Source organism: Cydia fagiglandana, chromosome 1, assembly GCF_963556715.1.
Source record: "Cydia fagiglandana chromosome 1, ilCydFagi1.1, whole genome shotgun sequence".
Taxonomy (NCBI): domain Eukaryota; kingdom Metazoa; phylum Arthropoda; class Insecta; order Lepidoptera; family Tortricidae; genus Cydia; species Cydia fagiglandana.
The window spans coordinates 4,516,699-4,540,003 of NC_085932.1; the positions used below are offsets into that span (position 1 = coordinate 4,516,699).

The 23,305-nt window shown below is 36.2% G+C and overlaps 1 protein-coding gene across 1 annotated transcript in view; it reads right to left on the minus strand.

Moving 5' to 3' along the window:
- LOC134679752 (phospholipase A1 member A-like) overlaps positions 1-22,878 on the minus strand; it is a 31,330-nt gene extending 8,452 nt beyond the window's left edge. The window contains exons 1-3 of the mRNA XM_063538664.1: positions 22,675-22,878; positions 3,963-4,110; positions 2,046-2,271 (exon numbers count right to left, since the gene is read on the minus strand). Coding sequence (XP_063394734.1) covers positions 2,046-2,271; positions 3,963-4,110; positions 22,675-22,729 — 429 coding nt within the window. The 5' untranslated portion in view covers positions 22,730-22,878. The remainder of the gene's footprint in view (positions 1-2,045; positions 2,272-3,962; positions 4,111-22,674) is intronic.
- Positions 22,879-23,305: the final 427 nt, after the last annotated feature.

The window sequence follows — 23,305 nt, forward strand, 5'->3', positions numbered from 1 at the left end:
CTTTATGGTGGTTTCCGGGGGCGAAAAATCAATCAAGGTAGGTATTATCTCTGGGAAAACCCGCATTTTTGAGTTTCTATATGTCCCAGATATTATTTTATAAAATGTTAATTTACGATCTCATATTTTAATAATTAATTTAATTTATTATTTATAAACCAACCTCCAACAAACTACGCAACAAAGTAAAAAAATTGTCATTCTTTACACATATTATATTCATCCAAAGCCTCACCAGAAATATTTATTATTACATATTTATGATCACGCGCCATGTTGCGGAATTTCACTGGAACTAATTTTTCATACTGTACTGAAAGCTGTCACTCTATAATAATAACGCCCTCTTGACAATGATCCTAATTATATAGCAAAGAGAATAGGTAAGATAGGTAATGGCGCCATCTATTCGAGAATTACTTTTTCTTGATTTCCGAGGCACGTTTTTTTCTTAGACTTTATTCATCTTATACGGAGTTATATATATCTCTGTTATATAGGTAACTGGTCAGGCTTCACTAATGTCGATTAATTTTGCCTATGGCCATGACATTTTCAGTTCTAAGTCTATGAGTCGAATCTATTCTAAGCTTTAACTCTTCCGCATTATTGATGATTAAGCAATGTTAGTTAAGTAACTAGCTTGTTGAGCTATCAACAGAATCAATTCAATAAGCTAATTAGATAATGGGTTAGTCATGATGTCATGACATGAATAAAATTGGATTAGGTTCGGGATAAGCCAGTGCTCTTTTTTGTTTTTCGATCACTGGCTATTAGAGCCTAGAGGAAGCTGAAATTAATAAAGCTATTTACTAACTTTTATTTTTCTAATTTGTATCATTTGTTTGAGTCAATCGGTCCTCGGTAGAAATACGGGCAGCCGGTTGCCCTTTGTCGGATAGAAGCTACATATATATTTGTTGTGTCTTGTAGGTGTCTATTACTGATTTATTGGGGCGGGGACCTGCAGCGAATACGGGTGGCTTTGTCCCGAGTTTCCAGGCCCCTGTTTCACCAACGTGACAGGTGCGACGAATTGTAAAATCACTGTCGCTGACGTCACAGGCATCCATGGGCTACGGTTACCGCTTACCCTCGGGCGGGCTGTATTCCTGTTTGCCACCATCATTGTATTATTAAAAAAAACTTTATGATATCGGAAAAAACAGATATTTCTCTTGCTAAGTTTATGACAATTGTCACAAGAAACACTACAATTGTCACGAAATTCCGACATATAACTCATTACCTGTCAAGAATTACCTACAATTCTTCTAAATCTTTGACAATTGTCAGAAACTTCGCAGGAGAAATATCTGTTTTTTCCGATATAATAAAGTTTTTTAAAATAATACAATGATGGTGGCAAACAGGAATACGGCCCGCCCGATGGTAAGTGGTAATCGTAGCCCATGGATGCCTGTGACGTCAGCAACAGTGATTTTACAATTCGTCGCACCTGTCACCGATGTGAAATTGGGGCCTGATGACTTACACCATGAAACCGCCAATCCTGGCGAAGACCTGGCCCCAATTTCACATCGGTGACAGGTGCGACGAATTGTAAAATCACTGTTGCTGACGTCACAGGCATCCATGGGCTACGATTACCACTTACCATCGGGCGGGCCGTATTCCTGTTTGCCACCATCATTGTATTATTTTAAAAAACTTTATTATATCGGAAAAAACAGATATTTCTCCTGCGAAGTTTCTGACAATTGTCAAAGATTTAGAAGAATTGTAGGTAATTCTTGACAGGTAATGAGTTATATGTCGGAATTTCGTGACAATTGTAGTGTTTCTTGTGACAATTGTCATAAACTTAGCAAGAGAAATATCTGTTTTTTCCGATATCATAAAGTTTTTTTTAATAATACAATGATGGTGGCAAACAGGAATACGGCCCGCCCGAGGGTAAGCGGTAACCGTAGCCCATGGATGCCTGTGACGTCAGCGACAGTGATTTTACAATTCGTCGCACCTGTCACGTTGGTGAAACAGGGGCCAGATCAGGTAAGCGAAATCTATAACTAACTAACCTGGCCAAGACAAGGCTCCTTGACCAAACTGCCATAATCCACGATAATGATGTTGTAGTCTCCCTTAGTGAAGTAAGCTTTGCGCATGTCCGTGCTGGGCGAGAGGTTCCTGCCGCCGCCGAAGCCGTGGACGACCACCTTGGTCGGGTGGCTCGGGTTGAAGCGAGACTTCGTGAGGGAGTCGTCGTCCAATGTGTCGAGGAGCTCGCCCTTTGCTTGCGTTGTTCTGAAATGAGAGGATAAAGCATTTTATATTAAAAGCTTCTAATATATATTTAAAACTAGCTTCTGCCGCGTCGTCTGCTTGGAATCAAGATGATGATGATAACTGATAAGAACCATCCTATGTCCTTCCCGCCCTAGGACCTGGGACCTCAAACTACCTCCATACCAAGCTTCTAAATCAATTTAGCAGTTTAGGCGTGAAGAGATTGAGTAGAGATAGATTTTCCAGTCCACAGACATCGGCTAGATTTACGGCCAATTCGAATTTTAAGCAACGTTTTTTTTAAAGAAACGTCACTTTGACACAGACGTATCTACTATCTAATCCATATCGTCTCTAGTAGTAATATTTGACGTAATCCTATAGTTCGAATCGGGCCGTTTTACTCCTGTTCACGATATGTAGAAACACTCTGCCCCAATGGCCATCGGTTCTTAAGTAATATGTCTCACCCTCTTTGTCACATCATATAGAATGGGGACAAAATACCTACTCAAAACAAGCCGCTCTACCTAAAACGACAAATCCAGAAACCTTGAAACGTCTATAGCATGAGCAAATTTATATGCACATAAAATACTACTTAAACATAAAACATAATTTACGTAAGAGCAGCGTAAGAGATAAAAAACCGGAAGATTATTATTTAAATTCGGCACGAGAAGAACTAGCTGTAAAATGGCAATTAATGCAGTAGACAAATAATTGTAGATGTAGATACTCTGATGAAAGACAAATTAATTGTTGGAATAGGTTTTTTTTATTATGTATTTATATGACTTTTATAACTTTAGGTAGATTTTACTAGGCATCTAATTACAGTCGTAACTAAGAACGAACTTTCCTTCATTGGAATATTTCTCACTTGCTCTATCACATCGGCCTTATGCTTCCTAAAGTATCTGTGTATGGAGATTAGCAATTAATATTATTTACTTGTCGATTACACCTATTAAAATAGTCAACTACACGTGGAGGCTTCTACATCTCGAATTCTCGATGACGCTCATTAATCAAAGTTACACAACAAAAAATGCATAATTTTAAATATTTATTATATTTCCCATTGACTTCGCCAATGCATATATTTTTTTAAGCAATCAAAACGTTAATCGACCTTGTGTGCAGAGGTTGAGGTAAAGGTGGATGCGAGGGTCTCATATTAGCATTTGACATTGGCGAGCCGCTAAAGACTTTTTTGAATTTAAAAATATTTATTTCTAAAGCTACCTGCTGTTGCATGAATATTAAGCATATTTGGGTAACTTAAAAAAACTGAAGTCGACGCTCATTTGCCATCTGCGACCCCAGGTTGAAGCGCTGTTGAGGTTGCGTTGTAGTTGTAACCCTGTAACCCTGTAGTGTGTAATCCATGCTCATGGTGTATCATCATCTTCTTCTTCTGCTTTTTGCATGATCAATAAAATTGCAACCCATCAGGATGCACGCAGCGGTTTAATGGCATGATGTAGGAGATGAAGTTAATTACGTTATGTGCTGCTACGATTCCAGGTTGAGGTATTGATGGGGTTGAGTTGTCACTGGCTGACGAATCACTCACTTGGTGAAGAGGCAGAACTTCATCGCAGGGAAAAGGCAGCGGTTGGGTGTTAAATTTTCGCTGTAGCAGTTTGGGTTCGGATTATTTTGATCCACTACAAACATTGTAGTTCCATTTTCATCTCACTCACCTGGTGTACAGGTAGAACTGCATCCCAGCGTGCGGACAGCGATAAGGCGGAGGGATACATGAGGTGGTGTTGAATATGTCCTGTAGCTGCTGAGGTCCGGGATTGACGCGTAGCTTGTTGGGGTTGCGTTGTCGTTGGCTCTCTGATGCTGCAACAAATGGTTCAAAAAATTGTTGTGAATAGTACAGTTTTAATATTTCTCTTTGGTAATGATATAAAAAAAATACTTTTTGGGTGTTTTAACCTTGGGACTCTGCAAAATGCCATGCAATAGGCTCACCCGTCCCATTCTACCAATTAAATGGATTTTTGCAGCTTGACCGGCTGAGATAACGGGCGTGTGTACTTTAAACATAATCCACGGATATGAATAGTTGATAGGTATCCTATCCTACCCGATATGGCCGAACGGTACCTAAGTGTTTCTGCACCACTATATTTCTTTAGTAGGTAGATGTCTTCTTAAAATGTAATGTAACGCTATACATATTGCAGCATTACATTACATTTACAACAGTACCGAAACCAGCTAAACAAGTTGCTTATGAATACAGACGCGAGTAATTGCTTCCAATTGCTTTGGTATTACGTTTCATCGAATTTTTAAAGATACAAATACCTCCCTAGTTTATGGTTTGAGATAAAATAATTTCTCTGGTTTTTTCGACATCGCTTGTGTTTCTTACAAAGATCATAAAATACTGCTTAGAACAAAATACAGAAATCTGACACAAATAAAAAATGGATTTTTAGAAATAGATTGTGCACTGACCTGGACCCCTATTCGACAAGCGACGTTTGACGTATCGTGTTGATCTCCCGTTGAAGTGGGAAAAATCATAAGTTCTCGAATACGTACAATGTCAAAATTTGACATTAACAATCCACAGTTAGGGTGTCAAGCAAACCAAACCGAACCACCCTTAGTTTAGCGTTGAGTTTTGGTTGTACCAAATTATATTATCCACCGTTGATGGAATCAACACTCAGTATGCAATAAAATCAACTGTTGATTTGACGTGGATGCGAAATCTGACAATTGTACATGTCGAATTTGGCCCCTGACCCAACGAAAAAGACAAATGGAGGAATACGTTAATTATGTAACAAACGACTAATATTTAAATACATCTTTGTTTTAATTTATTCTGCGTGAGCTATTATCTAATAAACAGAGCGTAAAGAAACTAGTCGTTACACTGTTCTGGTTATGTTGGCACTTTTACTGTTATTAAATTCTATCCACGTAAATGCGTATCCACACTGTGGATTGTTGTAGGCGCATCCCAGAACATAATATCAAACAAAAATGTCATATTTTTAAAAATCTGAATGTATCATGTCTTGATGCAAGGGTTTTGCGCAATGCTACCTCAAGTAGGCTCTCAAGAAAATTATGCCGACTTTAGGTAGGTACCTACTGCTGGAGCTCAAATACCAAGCGTTTTAGTAATTTTCTAAAATTACGTCTGAGGAAATAAGCACGTCATTTAAATAATGTTCAAATGATTTTGCAATTCCAAAGTATGTAGGTACATACAAATATGTAATTGTTGATTTTATGCTCATATTTTTATATCGGTTTTAAAGACGGCTGTGTCAAAAAACCTAGAATAAATATGATGATTAATTATTACCTATTACCTTAACAAAATTTAGTAATTTTACTGAGGTTAAGTATACCCACCATTCAACATAAGCATACATAAGTGAAACCTTCGCCTTGAATAAATTAAACAGCTTTTATCGTGGTGTGGTCACACGCCATAAATGATTCGCCACACCCGTAGGTACTCGTTACATAGATAAAACTCAATAAATGCCCTGTTTATTATCTTTTATAGATCATAAAAAATGTTCTCATGAACTAAGGTCACGCCTGTGTTGCTGCGCTTAGCGGAAAGCCGTCTCTTCACTGACATTCTGCCGTATTCGAACATCAAGATATTCACAAGAGACGACACGTACTAGATCCATTCTAGATACGTTATAGTTTAGATATCAACTAGTTCTCTTTTGCAGCGCAATTCGGGCAACCAATGTCACTTTTACGTTAGATAGAGTAAGATGGGCGTTTTCAGAAATAAATATCGTAAGCCCGATTTTCGCAGATCCCGGTGTTTTTGCGTTCTTTCAACTCAGAATCAGTAGAATATTCAATTCTGATGATAAAATAAAATGTCCCAAAAATTTGTATGAAAATTGTACATTCCACTACGTCACGCACTTACAAATGAAAATTTTTTTCATACTAAAACGTGACGTAATGGAATGGACATTTTGGGACATCTTTTTTTAATGGTGGGATGGAGAATGCTGTCGATTCTGAGTAGAATGAGCCCAAGAACGTCATGTGAAAGAATCAGGTTTTCAATATTTATTTCTGAAAACGCCCAGATATCTATTAGATGTGAATTGGATCTCTAAGTCATATCCTGTGGAAATCGTTCAAAGGTATCTCCAGAATCGCGCAAATGTCAAATTTGACAGGTTAGATTTTAAATATATCGTTATCGTATCTTGGTGATGTCTAAAAGATGTGTAATAGATATCTATTTCAAAATCCGAATCGGGCCCATCATCAAACAAATGTTTCATGGCACCGACATCCAAGTAATGCGCAGGACAAAGTTACTACCTATGTGTGCGTTTATTATGTCCTAGATCGTCGATCATATTATACGAAAGTGCTATACGAATAGAAAATACCCTTATATACATACATTTATAGCAAAATACGCTTCCCTGTCATGTCACCAATTGGGTTTTAAATGGCGACCGGACTGGCCTAGTGGGTAGTGACCCTGCCTGCGAAGCCGATGGTCCTGGGTTCGAATCCCAGTAAGGGCATTTATTTGTATGATGATACAGATATTTGTTCCTGAGTCATGGGTGTTTTCTATGTATTTAAGTATGTATTTGTATATTATATATATCGTTGTCTGAGTACCCACAACACAAGCCTTCTTGAGCTTACTGTGGGACTTAGTCAATCTGTGTAAGAATGTCCTAAAATATTTATTTATTTATTTATTTATTTATTTATTTAAATGGACAGGGTCTTGTTTCATTTTTATGTTATATGTAAAAGTCTAGAAATATCAAACAGATACCTATTCATATTTAATATAACATTTTAGATGCGTAATCCCACTACATTCATAGCAATTCATAGTATACTTTAGAATCGATTGCACCTAGATTCGCTTAGCACACCTTCCGCCATAGCCTAACCAAATTTAATCATGCCGCTACGCAACGCTCGGGTTTTTCTCACAAATCATTACTATTAGCAAACACGATCTGATCCATTATTTACCCATTTCATTATGAATCACGAGGGTCAACAACTAGTGGTTTGTATACTGAATGAGTCAATGCGCTTTCACTGATCGGGTTGGCACAGTGTGGACGCGTTATGAATGTTATGCCTCACTTATGTAATGTTGTAGGTACCTAGTCAAATTGGTCTTGACATTCAGAATTTTTGAATAATAATTAAGTGGGAAATGTGGTTAGTTTTCCGCATGATTGGCCATCCTACCACTGTAACATAGTTAAGAGTTAAAAGCCGCTGCCATACATAATTGTTTGTACTAATCTGTCATTTTGATTTACGTGTGTGTAAGAAATAGATAAAACATACGTTAACTAGGTGATTGTGGCTTGTAAAATTGTATAATATGGGGCTAACAAACTAACAGAAGTTTTAAAAGAATATTCGGGAAAAAAACTGTCAAAAAAATGAATTCGGGACTCCAAAACTAAGCGCAACCAAGCACATCAAACAAAGTGCATTTGTAATTGTAAAGCATTTGTTTACAATGAAGGAAGGCATCGTAAGACCGACACGCGTGGTCGCGCGATCTAACGACTATAATGAGTCTATAATATAATCATTACCGCCGTGCAATACCATCGCCTTGCGGTTGACATGTATTGAGAAACATCCACCTTTGAGGACCGCGGAGGTCGCTTGCCTAATCACCTTTTTACATGCCAATTTAGGGTTTACAATGGTGTGGTACTTTAGTTCAGCGTCATAAGGTCTACTAGTAGATCTCTAAGGGCCACTTGCACCATTCTACTAACCCGTGGTTAAGCGGTTAAACCATTAACTTAATGTCAAATTGTACTGGTAACCATGGTAACTCCAGGTTTAACCGGTTAAACCCGGGTTGGTGGAATGGTGCAAATGGGCCTAAGAATGTTGCTGTTAGTACAGTTGAGGAAGTTCCCGGTCATGTCTGTTGAGAAATGTATGCGCTAACGGTAGGCCTTGTGACAAAGGCACTACTAGCTAACGTGCCTAAAGTTAACACCTAAGATAAACGTGCTACAAGTTAATTTTAATCACATAAATACAATCTCATAAAGTCATCAATATTATATGTTATTAATTTCTTTCTTCACTTTGGGTAAGTATGTAGATTGTGGATATAATATAACCTGCATGTATTAATCAAACGTCACCTAAACCTGTTCAGCCTCTATTATAATAATTGAGTAACAATCAAACGCGTAATGCGGCTAATCTTGTATTTAATTACGCCTTATTAATCATCATAACGCCACACTAAGATCTCAACAAAGTTAACCTTTAGAGTTCGTAATAAAACATGAGAATTACTATACTTTGCTCCCTTTCTCACGAGAAAAAGCTTGTTAAGTAACCCCGCTATTGTTAGACGTCGTTCAGTTAACGAAACAGAAAGTGTACGACATAAACATGTCTTCTTGTGTTGATGCTACAGTGGTGTTAGTCACAGGTAGAATATTTAGGAAAAAACACAGACGTATTTGTTACACAACGGGACTTAATCGCGTATTTAAGTTTTAAGATACAAAAAAAAATACGCGATTAAGTCCCGTTGTGTAGTTTCATAATGTTAAATAATCGTGAAAGTTTAAATCATAGACATAGACATATACATAGACATAGAAAAACTTTATTTAACATCACAAACATCACATGAATGGTACATTTGAACATAAAATCTTAAAAACTTCTAAAACAAAATTCAATTTATGTTAACATATAAACAAAACAGCGTGATGTTAAAAAGGGGCTCGACTCAGCATGATGTTGCAGTAAAATTAACTGCAACGCTGATTTTCAGTCGGACCCTAATAAAATAATAAAGAACCTAAAGTTAATAAAATATGTGACGTAACGGAGCGAGGAGTGCAAGTTATAAAAATATATGTGTACCTTACTGTGCATTCTATGTGTGTTCTATAGTTTGTGTACAGTATCATATTTAAAAGAAGTAACGTTTTGTGTATATAAATTGGGATATATATTGAGTGTGAAGTGCATACGTATTTGTTAAAAATATAGTATAGTTAAAAAAAAATATATAAAAATCAGTGTATTTGTTACAAGTGGTATTCATTCCAAAGTGAATCACCAACGTAGATTTTACAACATAGAGTAACTTTTTATTACCTGCAGTAGTAGTAAATAATATTGCAAATAATTTAGTTACACTGGTATTTAGTGATTAATTATTACGTAGTTAATAATATTTCCAATCATTATCAGGTTATATTTTACCATTTATGCCACATTACGACAGTTTTAAGTTATAGTATATTTAATTAGTAATTAATTAAACTTTAGGAAGCAAGTTATGTAAGGTAAGAATGTAACTGTCAAATTTTGAACAGGTGACTTTTACTACTTTAATTCTTGTGACCGGCTAGCTAGAGCGGTAAAAGAAAACCAAGTTCTTTACAGTAAACAATATAATATGAAAATATGTACAATAAAATAAACTAATTTCTGTCAGTACTTGAATCTAAACCAATAAAATATCGTCACTGGCCTTAGCGTTCTTGCATCCCATTCTTTGTCGAACCGTACGATCAACTTTATGAGGCCGCGGTTGCGGGAGTCAGCTTTGGCAACGCAGGCTCAGCGAGGTCCGTGGGTAGAGAAAAGCTTCAGCAGCAAACGTCCAAATAATAAGCAGCAACAGTAATAAGTAGCTCTTCAATTTAAAGGTAGAAGAAAGGGCTGGAACAATCGTACCTACGTTCTTAGACTTGTAGTCGAAACCTAACCCAAGCCTTATTCCGTTACAAGAACCAGTGACGTGCATTACGTACAAATAAGACTTGGATTAGGTTTAATTTCAACATAAACCTAAACTTAATGCTATATATACAATTATACAAACTTTACCTGCATTAGTGGCAGCCCTGGTATTAAACTTTATCACTAATTAATTCATACCCCGGCCGGCGAGAGCAAAAATGCGTCTGCTCCTAGTGCTTAATTAAATATCGACTATTCTATCGACATATGGATGTCGATAGAATAGTCGACTTTTAATTAAGCACAATTTTTTTTTAAACTGAGCCATTCGTATTTGTTATTTATTTCAACTTGATATAAACCTCCACGCGTTTCTAAGAATAACCCTAAAACAATTTTCTATCAACATAAAATTATTATTATTATAAAGTTATTCACAATAAGTATCAGAATGTGTTGAAGAAGACCGTTGGCATTTTAACTTTAAACAATTTAAATAAATTGATATCTGGCAGAGAAGTGGAACTACCTAATACAGAACAAATTCATAATCACTATGAATTATTTCGTTTTGCTCCGATTACTACAGTAGATTTAGAACGGTCCTTTAGTTGGATGAAATGGATCTTATCGGCAAGGCGAAGGAGTTTAAAATCAGAAAATTTAGAAAAAATGCTAATTGTATATTACGAAAATTACATAAAATACTGAATAAATACAAACACTTGGTTTTAATTTTGTTTACAACAATAATTAAATTAATACTTCTGCATATCATAACGGTGGTCCAGTACATCGTGTTGTTTTTATCGACATCGACCAAAGTGTGTGTCCTCGCACTATTAAGCTGTCAACGCATTTTTGCTCTCGCCGGCCGGGGTATGCTAATTATAAACATACAGTCGCATTAAAATAATAATTACAGAATTGCTATATCCAACAACATTTCCAAAGGAAAAATTTATGAATAAAAAACAAAAGACGGGCGAGACCCTTAGCTTTTTTATTTACAACCGGCCAGTGTGCGCGGTGACTGTACATGCAGGTTTGCCATGTTACATTCTTACCTCGTTAGGTTTATTTTAAATTACCTACTTACTTTGAAAAGTGTCGAACTTAAAAGTGTTTTGACCATAAGTCGTTAAATTCGGTTAAAACCTCATCGTTAAGACGGCGTCTTTGCCCTCACTTAAAACTTCCTTGCTTACAGACGATACTCCACCAATTTGACCCGACGAAGAGGTGAGTGAAGTCCCGGACTAGTATTATAACAAGCCGAATTTGTTTCCAAGTTAGAGCTTAAAGTTTTGCGGTGCGGCAGGCCTAGCCAAGGTAACAATCGCTATCGCTTCGACAACGAAACGCTTTGTGTCTTTTTATCACTCTTCCTTATAAGTGCGACAGTGACAGCTGCGTTTCGATCGCTACGGAGCGTTAGCGATAGGCAGGTTGGCTACGCGGCCGGATTGTAAAGGTTGTAAGTAAATATTCGTGCGATACATCGTGATTACAAGCCTGAGATTTACAAGGAAAAAAGTATAACGAGGACATTCGAACCATGTCATAACATAATACAAACTGGTAGGCGCCACTGTATGTTACTCGATCTCTGACACGGATCTACTCTTGCGCAACTCGGATGATACTGTGTCAAAAGATCGAAGCAATTTGCAAAATTATAGTTTTTAAAAGGAGTAGGTATAACATCATTGTTATTCTGTTAGATAACCTGCCGTATTCGAACTTCAAGATATTCACAAGAGACGACACGTACTAGATCCATTCTAGATACGTTATAGTTTAGATATCAACTAGTTCTCTTTTGCAGCGCAATTCGGGCAACCAATGTCACTTTTACATTAGATAGAGTAAGATATCTATTAGATGTGAATTGGATCTCTAAGTCATAATCCTGTGGAAATCGTTCAAGAGTATCCCCAGAATCGCGCAAATGTCAAATTTGACAGGTTAGATCTTAAACATATCGTTATCATATCTTGGTGATGTCTAAAAGATAATAGATGTCTATTTCAAAATCCGAATCAGGCCCAACGTTTGGATTAAATAATAGAGTCGCTCAAGTGAAGAATGAGAATGATATCAATTCAGACATCAAACTCTTAAATTGAATGCAGCTATTGGTTGAACATTGTAATTAATCTAAGCGTTTATCTCATTGTATTTTTTGTTTTGCATGACCAAACGGCCGGTGACCAGCCAGATTTTGTTAACCCACATTCGTGCATTCGTTCAATGGCGTTCACGTTGATTTCCAAGTGCTAAGTGCTTAGACACTCCTAATAGTTGCCATCCTCATCTTAATTCCAACAGCTGACAAACATGCTGTCAACTATTCGCTGTTTGGCTGTCAATCACTAGGACGTTTGTCTTGTTTAATGTACATACCTACTTAGGTAATGTAGACAGTAAATTTCTAAGAGTGGATATATTTCTATTGTTGCTTAAAAATAATATATTTTTAGCTTGTTTCTTATTTTATTCCTTACAGATTTTTCCGCAAAATATCCTTACTACAATATTGTAAGTAGCTTTCGTCATTAAAAAATAATAACATGTAGGTACCTACAGTGAGTTCGATATATGGATAGATGTTGTATTCTGCAATGTCCATTAAGTAGTATTCTCATTTCTAGTACCGAAGGCAACGGGCACGCAAAAGAACGTGATTAGGATACAGAGTAAACATTATGACCCACATAGTGAGGCCCAGGAAAAACGCTGAATTAGCACAGGTTATGAGCAGTGACGAAGAGGGTTCACATGACCACCAATTATGCTTAAATAAAATAAGCGAAAGTGATAAAGTAATACGTACGTTAAAACGTCGTCGTCGTCGTCGTACGTCGATGGGCGGATGTGGTGGACGCTGATCTGCGCGAGCTCCGGGTTGAGAACTGGCGAGACACGGCACAAGACCGGGATCAGTGGCGAGCAGTCGTGTTGGAGGCCAAGACACACTTTGGGTCGCTGCGCCAAAGGAGTAAGTAAGTAAGTAAGTACGTTAAAACAAGAATTACAACAGTACTCTGATGTGCATAATGAAAATAAGTTATTAAAACAGCTACTAGCAGATAAAGAACGACAATACAACAGCCTTGAATCAAAATTAATACCAAACGACCCAATAAATAGCTCTTGCCCAGGTGTGGGGTCACTCGAGACTGATGAAATGCAAATATTAACCCCACTAAAGCAAAAAATTGCAAAGAAAGAAAAAGAGAATCTCTCTCTGGCCATGAGAATAGAAGAACTAGAAAATGAAAATACGACCTTATGTAATATGATTAAAATTAACGAGCCTTCCTCGATGACACCATACAATTTAGATAAAATTAAAGATCTTGAAGAAAAAACTAACGAATTTAGACAAAAAATCAAAGTTCTGACTAAAAAACTACGGAACGTTATAAAAAAATATACGGCCTTAAATAAACAATATAAGGAACTAAAAAGTAAGGATATATCGTTAAGCACTATCAGGCAATCCGTAGAATGCCTTAAAAAGAATACAGACGCGTTAAAAGAGCTTATAGAACAGGCCCCCAGTACAATCTATACGACCCCTAGAGTTGCTACACAGCATCCGAACACGTCAACCCATGAAGATCTACGCGACAAGTCTGCAAGTAACGTGGAACATAAGACTAAAGAACAGCCAAGGCCAAAACCAAATCTTCTCCTTCTATCAGACCTCCATGGAACTGAAGTGACCTCAATGCTGTCTCGTATACGCCGGGGGGACTACGATTTCACTGCGGACATTATCAACAACGGTACAACTGACCGCGTCCTCCTGAATGTTATGGAAAAGACGGAACACTTCAGTAACAAAGATTGCGTAGTCATAATGTGCGGTGGAAGTGACTACAACGTTTACACTCCAGCAGAAACGGTTTTATTGGTAGAGGAAGCAGTTAAGAGGCTCCCCCATTGTAATATTGTTATATGCACTATACCAGTGAGCATCAATTATAACAGCAAAGGGTTTAATTTATTTGCAAATAAGGTTAATGCTGGGTTTACCCAAACTTTGACGAAGTACAACAACGTTACAATTAAAAATATAGATGAGAACCTTAATGTGGAGGATTATGCAAAGAACGGCTATAACTTACGAATTAAGGGTAAATTTAAAATTGCATCTGCCATAAATGTATGTTTAAAAGAAATTAACGAAAAATTTTACAATAGTGACAATTTTTTATAAACAAAGATATTATGGATAGTAAATTTGAGGCTGAAAATCTTGGCATTATGCATTTAAACATAAATAGACTCAGAAATAAATTGCTTAGCATGGAAGCTTTTATAGAATGCGAAATAAAATTGAAACCAAAAGTGATTATGCTTACGGAAACATGGCTTGAACCATCCGAACACGCAAACATCAACATGCCAGGTTATTCAGTTTCAAGTCATACTTCTAGAACTATAACTAAAGGTGGAGGAACAATAGTATTTATAAGAAATGACTGTTCAAATAATTATAAAGAGATTGATGTTTCTGAATACTACATAGAAAAAGTATTTGAAGTATGTGCAATTTGTTTAGAGCTGAACGGCACAGGTTTTTATTGTGTTGTAATCTATCGATCCCCAAATTCTAATTTCAATCTTTTTCTCAACCAGTTAAATAACATGTTAAGCAAACTTAAGTTTCCTAACATCATAATAGGCGGAGACTTTAATATCAATCTTGCATCTAAAACCGATAATAATACTAAAATGTTTCTACAGACCCTCTTAGAACATAATATTAAACCTACAATATCTGATTATACCCGAGTAACTGCAAGTACATCAACTGTAATAGACAATATAATGACAGACTTTAGTGAGTACGCAACAGCTTATGTTATACCATGTAGCTTCTCTGATCATGATGCCCAAATGCTAGAGTTGCCTGCGTCACTCAATCGAAAAGCTGAACCATGTAAATTTACACAAAAACGCATATTTTCTAAAAATGCCACAAGTAAATTTCAGCATGATCTCGAACTTATCGACTGGCACACAGCTTTTGCTAATAAAGATTGTAATAATAAAATAAACCAATTTTATGACATACTATTGCCACTGATCGAAAAATATTTTCCTTTAAAAAAGGTACAATCGCGAAAAAAACCTAATAAGTGGATAACCAAAGGCATAAGAAAATCTAGTCAAACAAAACGTAAGCTGCATAGTATAGCGCGCCACACTGCTGATGAACCCTTCCTGAAGTACTATAAACAATATAAAAATACATTCAAAACCGTCCTTACCCATGCCAAGAAAATGAACATGTATCGTACAATCAGTAACGCAAAAAATAAGGCCAAAACTGTATGGAATCTAGTTAAGGAAACTACAGGCAAATGTGTAAAGACTCAACCTAAAATAACTCTAAGACTAGATAACGGCATTACTAACGATAAAAAAGCAATAGCAAATGCGTTTAACAATTACTTTTTAAATGTAGGGATGTCATCGTGCAAAACAAAAAATAAGGAACATATAAAAGCTATGCACAAGCTAAAAGTAACTAACAGTAGTTCAATATTTTTGAGCCCGATAACAGAGTCGGAAATCATCCGAACAGTAAAAAATCTTAAAAATAGTAACTCTACTGGACCAGATAATTTAAATACTAGATTCTTAAAAGATAATATTCACTTATTGTGTTCCCCATTGTCCATAATATTTAATAGTTGTATAGAAAAAGGTATTTTTCCTGACCTGTTAAAAAAAGCTAAAGTAATAACCATACACAAAAAAGGAAGTCGCTCTGAACTAAATAATTATAGACCGATATCACTGTTATGTGTCGTCTCAAAAATACTAGAGAAATGCTTAGCTGAGAGATTAGAAAAACACTTGACAAAACACAACATGTTAACTACACAGCAATATGGCTTTAGGAAAGGAAAAAATACTTCAAATGCTGTAATCAATTTAGTAACGGAAGTAATGTTTAATCTAAATAAAGGTTATAAGTGTGGCGGAGTATTCTGTGATCTGACAAAAGCATTCGACTGTGTCGATCACAGGATACTTCTCGACAAACTAGAATATTACGGAGTTCGTGGCTCTGCTCTGAATCTCTTTGAGTCATATTTAACTAACCGCACTCAATATGTAGAAATATCGTATGTAGATTCTGATAGCGTAGCTCGTTCTGAAGAAGCTGTAGTAAAATACGGGGTCCCTCAGGGCTCTGTACTAGGTCCATTATTATTTCTAATTTTCATAAACGATTTACCCCAATCTCTTACCTATGGAACACCTTATCTATACGCTGATGATACCAGTGTCATTTTGAACGCGACCACTACCCATGAGTTCAAAGTAATGATCAAAAAATGCTGGGAAGAAATCGAAAATTGGTTTACTGTCAATGGCCTTAGAGTCAATCATGAGAAAAGTTATTACACTATATTTCGACGTAGCCCTAAAAGTACCGACTTCGACTGTGATGTACCAATACAGAAGGCCGAATGTATTAAATTTTTAGGGGTAGAACTCGATCCTTATCTGAGATGGAACAACCAGATAGATTCCATATGCAAAAGGCTGGCTAGTGCATGTTACTCCTTAAAATCACTTTCGAAAGTAGCCGATGTAACTATACTTAAATCTGTATACTTCTCCTACTTCGAGAGTATTATCAGATATTGTATAGAAGTATGGGGTAACGGAACGAACATAAACTCTATACTACTCTTGCAAAAAAGGCACTACGAATTATTGTGGGATCTAAACACATACCAGTCACTCATCGCAATATGTTTATAGACCACAAAATATTTACAATTACGGCATTGTATTTATATCGAATATGCGTTTATATGTATGTCAATCAAAATAATTATAGAAAGGCTGAAGAAACCCATCATTTTAATCTCAGAAACAAATCAAAAATTGTTCAAATTAAATCTAACTTTATCCATTTTAATAACAGCCTTAACAATATCGGAATTAAAATTTTTAATAAATTAAGTACCGACATAAAACAATGTAGTGACCTAAGAACATTTGACATAAAGGTAAGAGATTATTTCATAAATAGACCATTCTACACAATTGACGAATATTTTGCCAACGCACTTGATTAAAATTATTTTAGGAGCTGTATTTGTAACTTCGTAGACTTTTTTATTTATTTTTACATCATAACTTGACATTTATACAACATCCGACATTATTTTATACCTTCATTTATATTTTTAGCTAGATTTAAGATATTATGACTGTAATGGGGGTTCTTTTTATGAGTGGGGGTTTTATTGTTAAATTAATTATTAAGTAATTGTAGTTGTAATTATTATATAGTTTGGACTGTAATTTGTAAGCTTTATGTGTGTATGTGTAGTTTTAAATTTATTTTATATCGATTTTAATTTTAATGTATTTTCAATGTTTTTCTAATTTTGTGCCAATTAAATTATAAACATAATTGAAATTGTAATGGATAATAATTAATGTAAATATTGTAAATAATTGTATATACCTACCTTGTACCTATAAAACTGTATTTGCATGTACATGTACTTAACGCAAATAAATAAATACAATAGTGTATATTGTCTACGTTTGGAACTATGCTGCAAATCACATACCTTCGTCACACTTTTAACTGACTCCGTAGACAACATGCCAATCACTAACGCTACGTAGCGAACGAAACGCAACTGTCACTGTCACACTAATATGGAAGAAGTGATAGCTCTATCTAGAGACACAAAGAGATTCGATGGCGAAGCACAAGCGAATGTCACCTTGGCTAGGCTGCCTGATTATTCGTAAATCTTATTGCAAAGACGTTAAAGTCTAGTGTTGGCCAGCCACTGATCATATTGTTTTTTATGGCAGTGCCTACTTTGCATCTATATAAATGTTTGAATGGGGCAAAGGTTAAGATTGCCTTAATAGGATGGCTGTTAATAGTGACCGGATGGAAGATGCCCAGGATCTAATATAACAACATGATGCTGGTGGCCTAAGACCAGCAGTGGAACGATGCTGTATGTTAATGTGTGCTAGAATGTATAGCGATGGGTTTGTTAAGAACCAATAGAATCACCTCCTTTACCTATTATCCTCGCTCAGAGCAGCACAATATTACTATTGGTTCTTAACAAACACATTCCTCGCTACGCATCCGCACATCTCGAATCTCTGGTGGAAACGCAGCCTAGTATTCATGATGTGAAAGGTAAAGGTCCGTAAAACCCAGGGAGAGAAAAGGGAACAGAAGTCAGTCAGAAAAGGTAAGTAATATTAAAAAAACAAGACTAGTAAATTGTAACTACGAGGACATTTATCTTAATTAGGAAAAAATACTAAGTAATTATAAGTAATTGGTCGTTTCGTCAGACAATGAATTAACCATGATTCACAAATAATGTATTTTTGTGGACTACAATAGTCAATTACATCTTTTATTTTCTAAATTATCAACGATTTTCTCCCATTTCATTCGTAACGATGTCACATTACCTAACCCCATTACCAAAATCGCGATACCATCGAATGAGAGAAACGTGACAATAACAAGAAGTGAATCTGTCCAAAATTGTCCCAAATCAGTCAGTCACGTTTACAATGTAACGTATCAAAGTTAGGTAAGACAGTGAGAGTAGTTTGTGGAAAAAGGTCTTATGGTCATATGTTTTAAACGTGTGCTCCGCCTTTCTCTTGCGCGCGCATGCGCGGGATTATGCAATGAAATGTGGTCTGCGCTTGCGTTCGGAAGTAGCGCAGTGGAAGTGTTATGCGTAAGGAAGTTCTAGTAGGTTCTGTTTATATTTGTGAGGATAATGTTGACTTTTGTTTTAGCATCATTTTGTTTCAGATAAATGTAATATACCTACCCAGGTAGTTCGTATTTTTTTAAAGTTAGGCTTTACTTTCGGCTTGGAATGAAATTTTAAACGTATCTAATAACAATTTTTAAAATACTCTTATTATGTAGTCTTATTACTTAAAACACCTATCATGATTTTTTATTATTATTTTGGAAGTTTATTTATTAATCATTATTATGATAGTTACAAAAAAGGATACAAATTACAACTAACAATTACAAATAAAAGTTAAATCTATAATAATATACTCTTTTAATTACAGGTACAGAGTCCCTCAAAACTAACTTTGCACACAACGACAAAGTGCGGAAGTGTCATTATAAACGTCATGTTTTCATAGAAATTTGACGTTAAATATAACATTACCTCACTTTGTTATTGCGAATGGCATGCAGAGTTACCTTGGTCCGCCTCTAATTATTTCTTGCGTGCATGGCATTGGATAATCACTGGTTGGTTAGGTTAAAAGTGGCTATGAACTTTGAGCATAACATAACGACTTGGCAGTAAAATAAAGTTAATTCCTAGGCTATTAAATATATACCTATACCTAATAAACATCACTGTTTCTGAGTAAAAAGTCAGTTAGTCTTAAGTACGTAAGATTTTATAATGTAATTAAGTACCGTAAAACGGGGTGAGTAGGTTTCGCGGGGAGAGTTGGGTTATGAATGGGGAGAGAAGGTTTGGGGTGAGAAGGGATTTTAAGACTACTGCTATAAAAATAATGTATTCCAATTTTAAATGGGGCTATAGTAATACGCATAATAAAAAAAAATCGATCCAACAATCTTCCAAAATCACCTTTGTATGAAAAATCCTCTCACCCCAAATACGAGGCACTACGGGGTGAGGTGGGTTTTCCTCTTTATCGTATCGTAAGTTATGAAATGGAACTACCCAAAATAAAATACAAGCGTTCGAACCACTTATTATATACACCATTCAGTTTTCACATGTGAAAATAAAATTTTATCGAGGTTTGAAAGTCTAATTTCACCCAACTCACCCCATTTAACGGTACCTAAATTATTTTAAATTATACTTTTGCTTTAAATTTTGCTCGTCACGTCCCTTGGTATAAATAAAATTGCAAAAAGCCCATAACATTTCGCCATATATAGAATACAATACAATACAATATACGTTGCCATGTAAATACTTACAAATATGTATTTTAGCCACATGTGTTAACGTGGCGTGTCACGTAGGTCAGGTCTGTGTTCCGTCTGTCTATCTATTCACAAATCAATCTGTCTCGACTGGACCAGTCACCAGTATTTCTTGATCTCTTGACTTTACCTAACCTAAACTAACAACCGTTTCATTTATTCATCCAAATAAACCATTATTTCTTTACTTAGTGCATCGTTTTCACCTAATATTTTAATACAAACTTCGTAAGTCCCCACGTCCTTGTACAAGTACAAATTAAATTCGAGTTTTGAACTCTTATAGAAAAAGAAAGTTCCAAATTCAAAAGCGAAAAAATTTACTTGGGTCTTACGAGGATAAATACCTATACGTGAACGGGCTGAGGCTGCATTCCCTTTGTGCACTCCTCCCTACAAAACCAGATAAAGCTTAAAAGCCGGCAAAGTGCAAGTCGGACTCGCGCACGAAGGGTTCCGTACGATTACGCAATATGGGCAAAAAAATCACGTTTGTTGTATGGGAGCCCCACTTAAATATTTATTTTATTCTGTTTTTAGTATTTGTTGTTAATAGCGCCAACAGAAATACATCATCTGTGAAAATTTCAACTGTCTAGGTATCACGTTTCATCAGATACAGCCTGGTGACAGACAGACGGACAGGTCGGAGTCGGACAGTGGAGTCTTAGTAATAGGGTCCCGTATTTACCATTTGGGTACGGAACCCCCAAAAAGGACAATTGTCGCTGATGTTAAACACATTATTTCCCTAAGTTAAATCAGTCTACAGACAATATAAATATTTTTTCACCTCAGCAGCTCGAACAAGGGTACTTTGCTTCTTAAAAACAGTGAGCAAAATGCGATTTTGCTCACTGAGTCATTTTGTCTCACTCAGTGAGCATAATGCGATGCGAATGACAAAATGACATTCAAGTGACCTTTATAGTCAAATTTCATTTCAACATGCGGGGTCTAATATATACAAGTTCGATATACTTGGGTTCTATTATCTCTGTCCCTCTAGGTATGTTCTCACTGCTTAGGGTGAAAAATTTTGTGTACTACACGAGATCAAAGTTATTTACATCTCGTGCGCTTTTGAAGCCCTTACTACGCTCAAGATTCAAAATTAGATTCACTCGCTACGCTCGTGAATCTATTATAGAATCTTTCGCTTGCACGGGACTCAAAATAAGCACTCGAAGAAATATCAAACTTTGATCTCTTGTTGTACAAATAACTATTCTTCCAAAGCCACTATTAGGTTTGTTGCACGTTCAGCCAGGACTGCACGCAAATCTTCGACTCTGTTTTTGGGACAGTTTCCGACACGCACGATATGATACTCGTTAACTTTACGTAGTACCTAGTATCTGGTAGTATAAAGTGTCGAAGTGTAAGATGCTAATTAAGTTGCATTTAAATAATGTTAATTGTCTATACAAGACATTATTCCGACTGTTACTTTTCGATTGGTCGCTTGCTTACCTCTACTTTGCAAAATCCTGTTTTTAGTGTTCCGTACAAAACTTTGTTCACGGAACACTTATGGGATCACTTCGGTCTTGTTTTATTAGCAGCATTGGCTTGGCGACGACGTCCAGCGACCAGCCATCATAACGCCTTTAATCTACCGCAAGGATGCGTCTCAATTTAAGTGCTGGTTATTAAGTCGCAGTGGTTTAATAACTTGATCTCTACATGGTTTTCCGGCTTTTACTTTTCGCTTGCTAGCTTGCTGCCCTTTACTTTGCATAATCTTGGGAATATATTGCACCAGCTTGTTGCGTCCTTGACTTGACGACGTCCAGCCATCGCTTCTTTAACCTACCGCAATCGCAATTCAGGACTGTTATATGCAGTAGATAGGTAAATTTACTGAAAATGCCCTGTCCCTGAAGAAGGACAAGTAAGCAAATGCAGAACAAATTATTTAATTTTAAAAAATTGTACTTAATTCCCTTTTTTAGGATTCCGTAGCCAAATGGCAAAAAACGGAACCCATATAGATTCGTCATGACTGTCCGTCTGTCTGTCCGTGTATGTCACAGCCACTTTTTTCCGAAACTATAAGAACTATACTCTTGAAACTTGGTAAGTAGATGTATTCTGTGAACCGCATTTAGATTTTCACACAAAAATAGAAAAAAAAACAATAAATTTTAAGTATTCCCCATACTTAGAACTGAAACTCAAAAATTCTTTTTCATCAAACCCATACGTATGGGTGTCTACGGATAGGTCTTCAAAAATGATATTGAGGTTTCTACTATAATTTTTTTCTAAACTGAATAGTTTGCGCGAGAGACACTTCCAAAGTGATAAAATGTGTCCCCCCCCCCTGTAACTTCTAAAATAAGAGAATGATAAATCTAAAAAAAATATATGATGTACCATGCAAACTTCCACCGAAAATTGGTTTGAACGAGATCTGGTAAGTAGTTTTTTTTAATACGTCATAAATCGTAAACCGCAATTTTATTATGTTACTTGCTGGTACGGAACCCTTCATGGGCGAGTACGACTCGCACTTGTCCGGTTTTTTTGTGAATAGGTAACGTCTTAATTATCGTTAACGTGCAATTATTACAAACTGCAAAAATGCTGCAAAACTGATTATTATCACTAAACGCCGTTTTTCCACTCACCAGGAAATTGCAATAGGACTACTCCGACCACCAGCAACCACTTCGTTTCAACCATTTTCCCAATAAATATTTTAACTAAGCATCACAATTTCACACAGACATAATATTTGTTATCACAGACCATAACTAATATTATTGTTTACCGCGTGATCATACTGATCATGTCGTACGGGTGCGTGTGAGCCGGCCGTGTGCCGCGCGGGTACTGGCCAGCGAAAGTGGAGACGTTGGGACAGTGTGACCCTCGTACTGCTTCCTCTTGCGCTGTGCTCCATGGATATATGATAACCATATGTTAGGCGTTGTCCTACCTTGAGGAAGGAACGGGTGTGCGTTACTGGCGGAAGGCTGTCATAATTGTTGAGTTATAAGTTAAAACAAAAACAACATTTTTTAATTCAATGTATGTTATAGTGTGTGCCGAAAGAGAAGACTCATAGAATGTATTGTTTTCTATACACAATTCTATTGTGTATTTAATAACCACCAGTCATCCTCAAGTATACAAAATATATACAGTAAACTGTAAAAATAACTGCTATATTAATGCGCAAAAAATATCTTGTCATTGGCTCTATGGATCACCACCCAGACATTGTGAGCCAGGCAAAGTGGTTTCATGAAGCCTCGT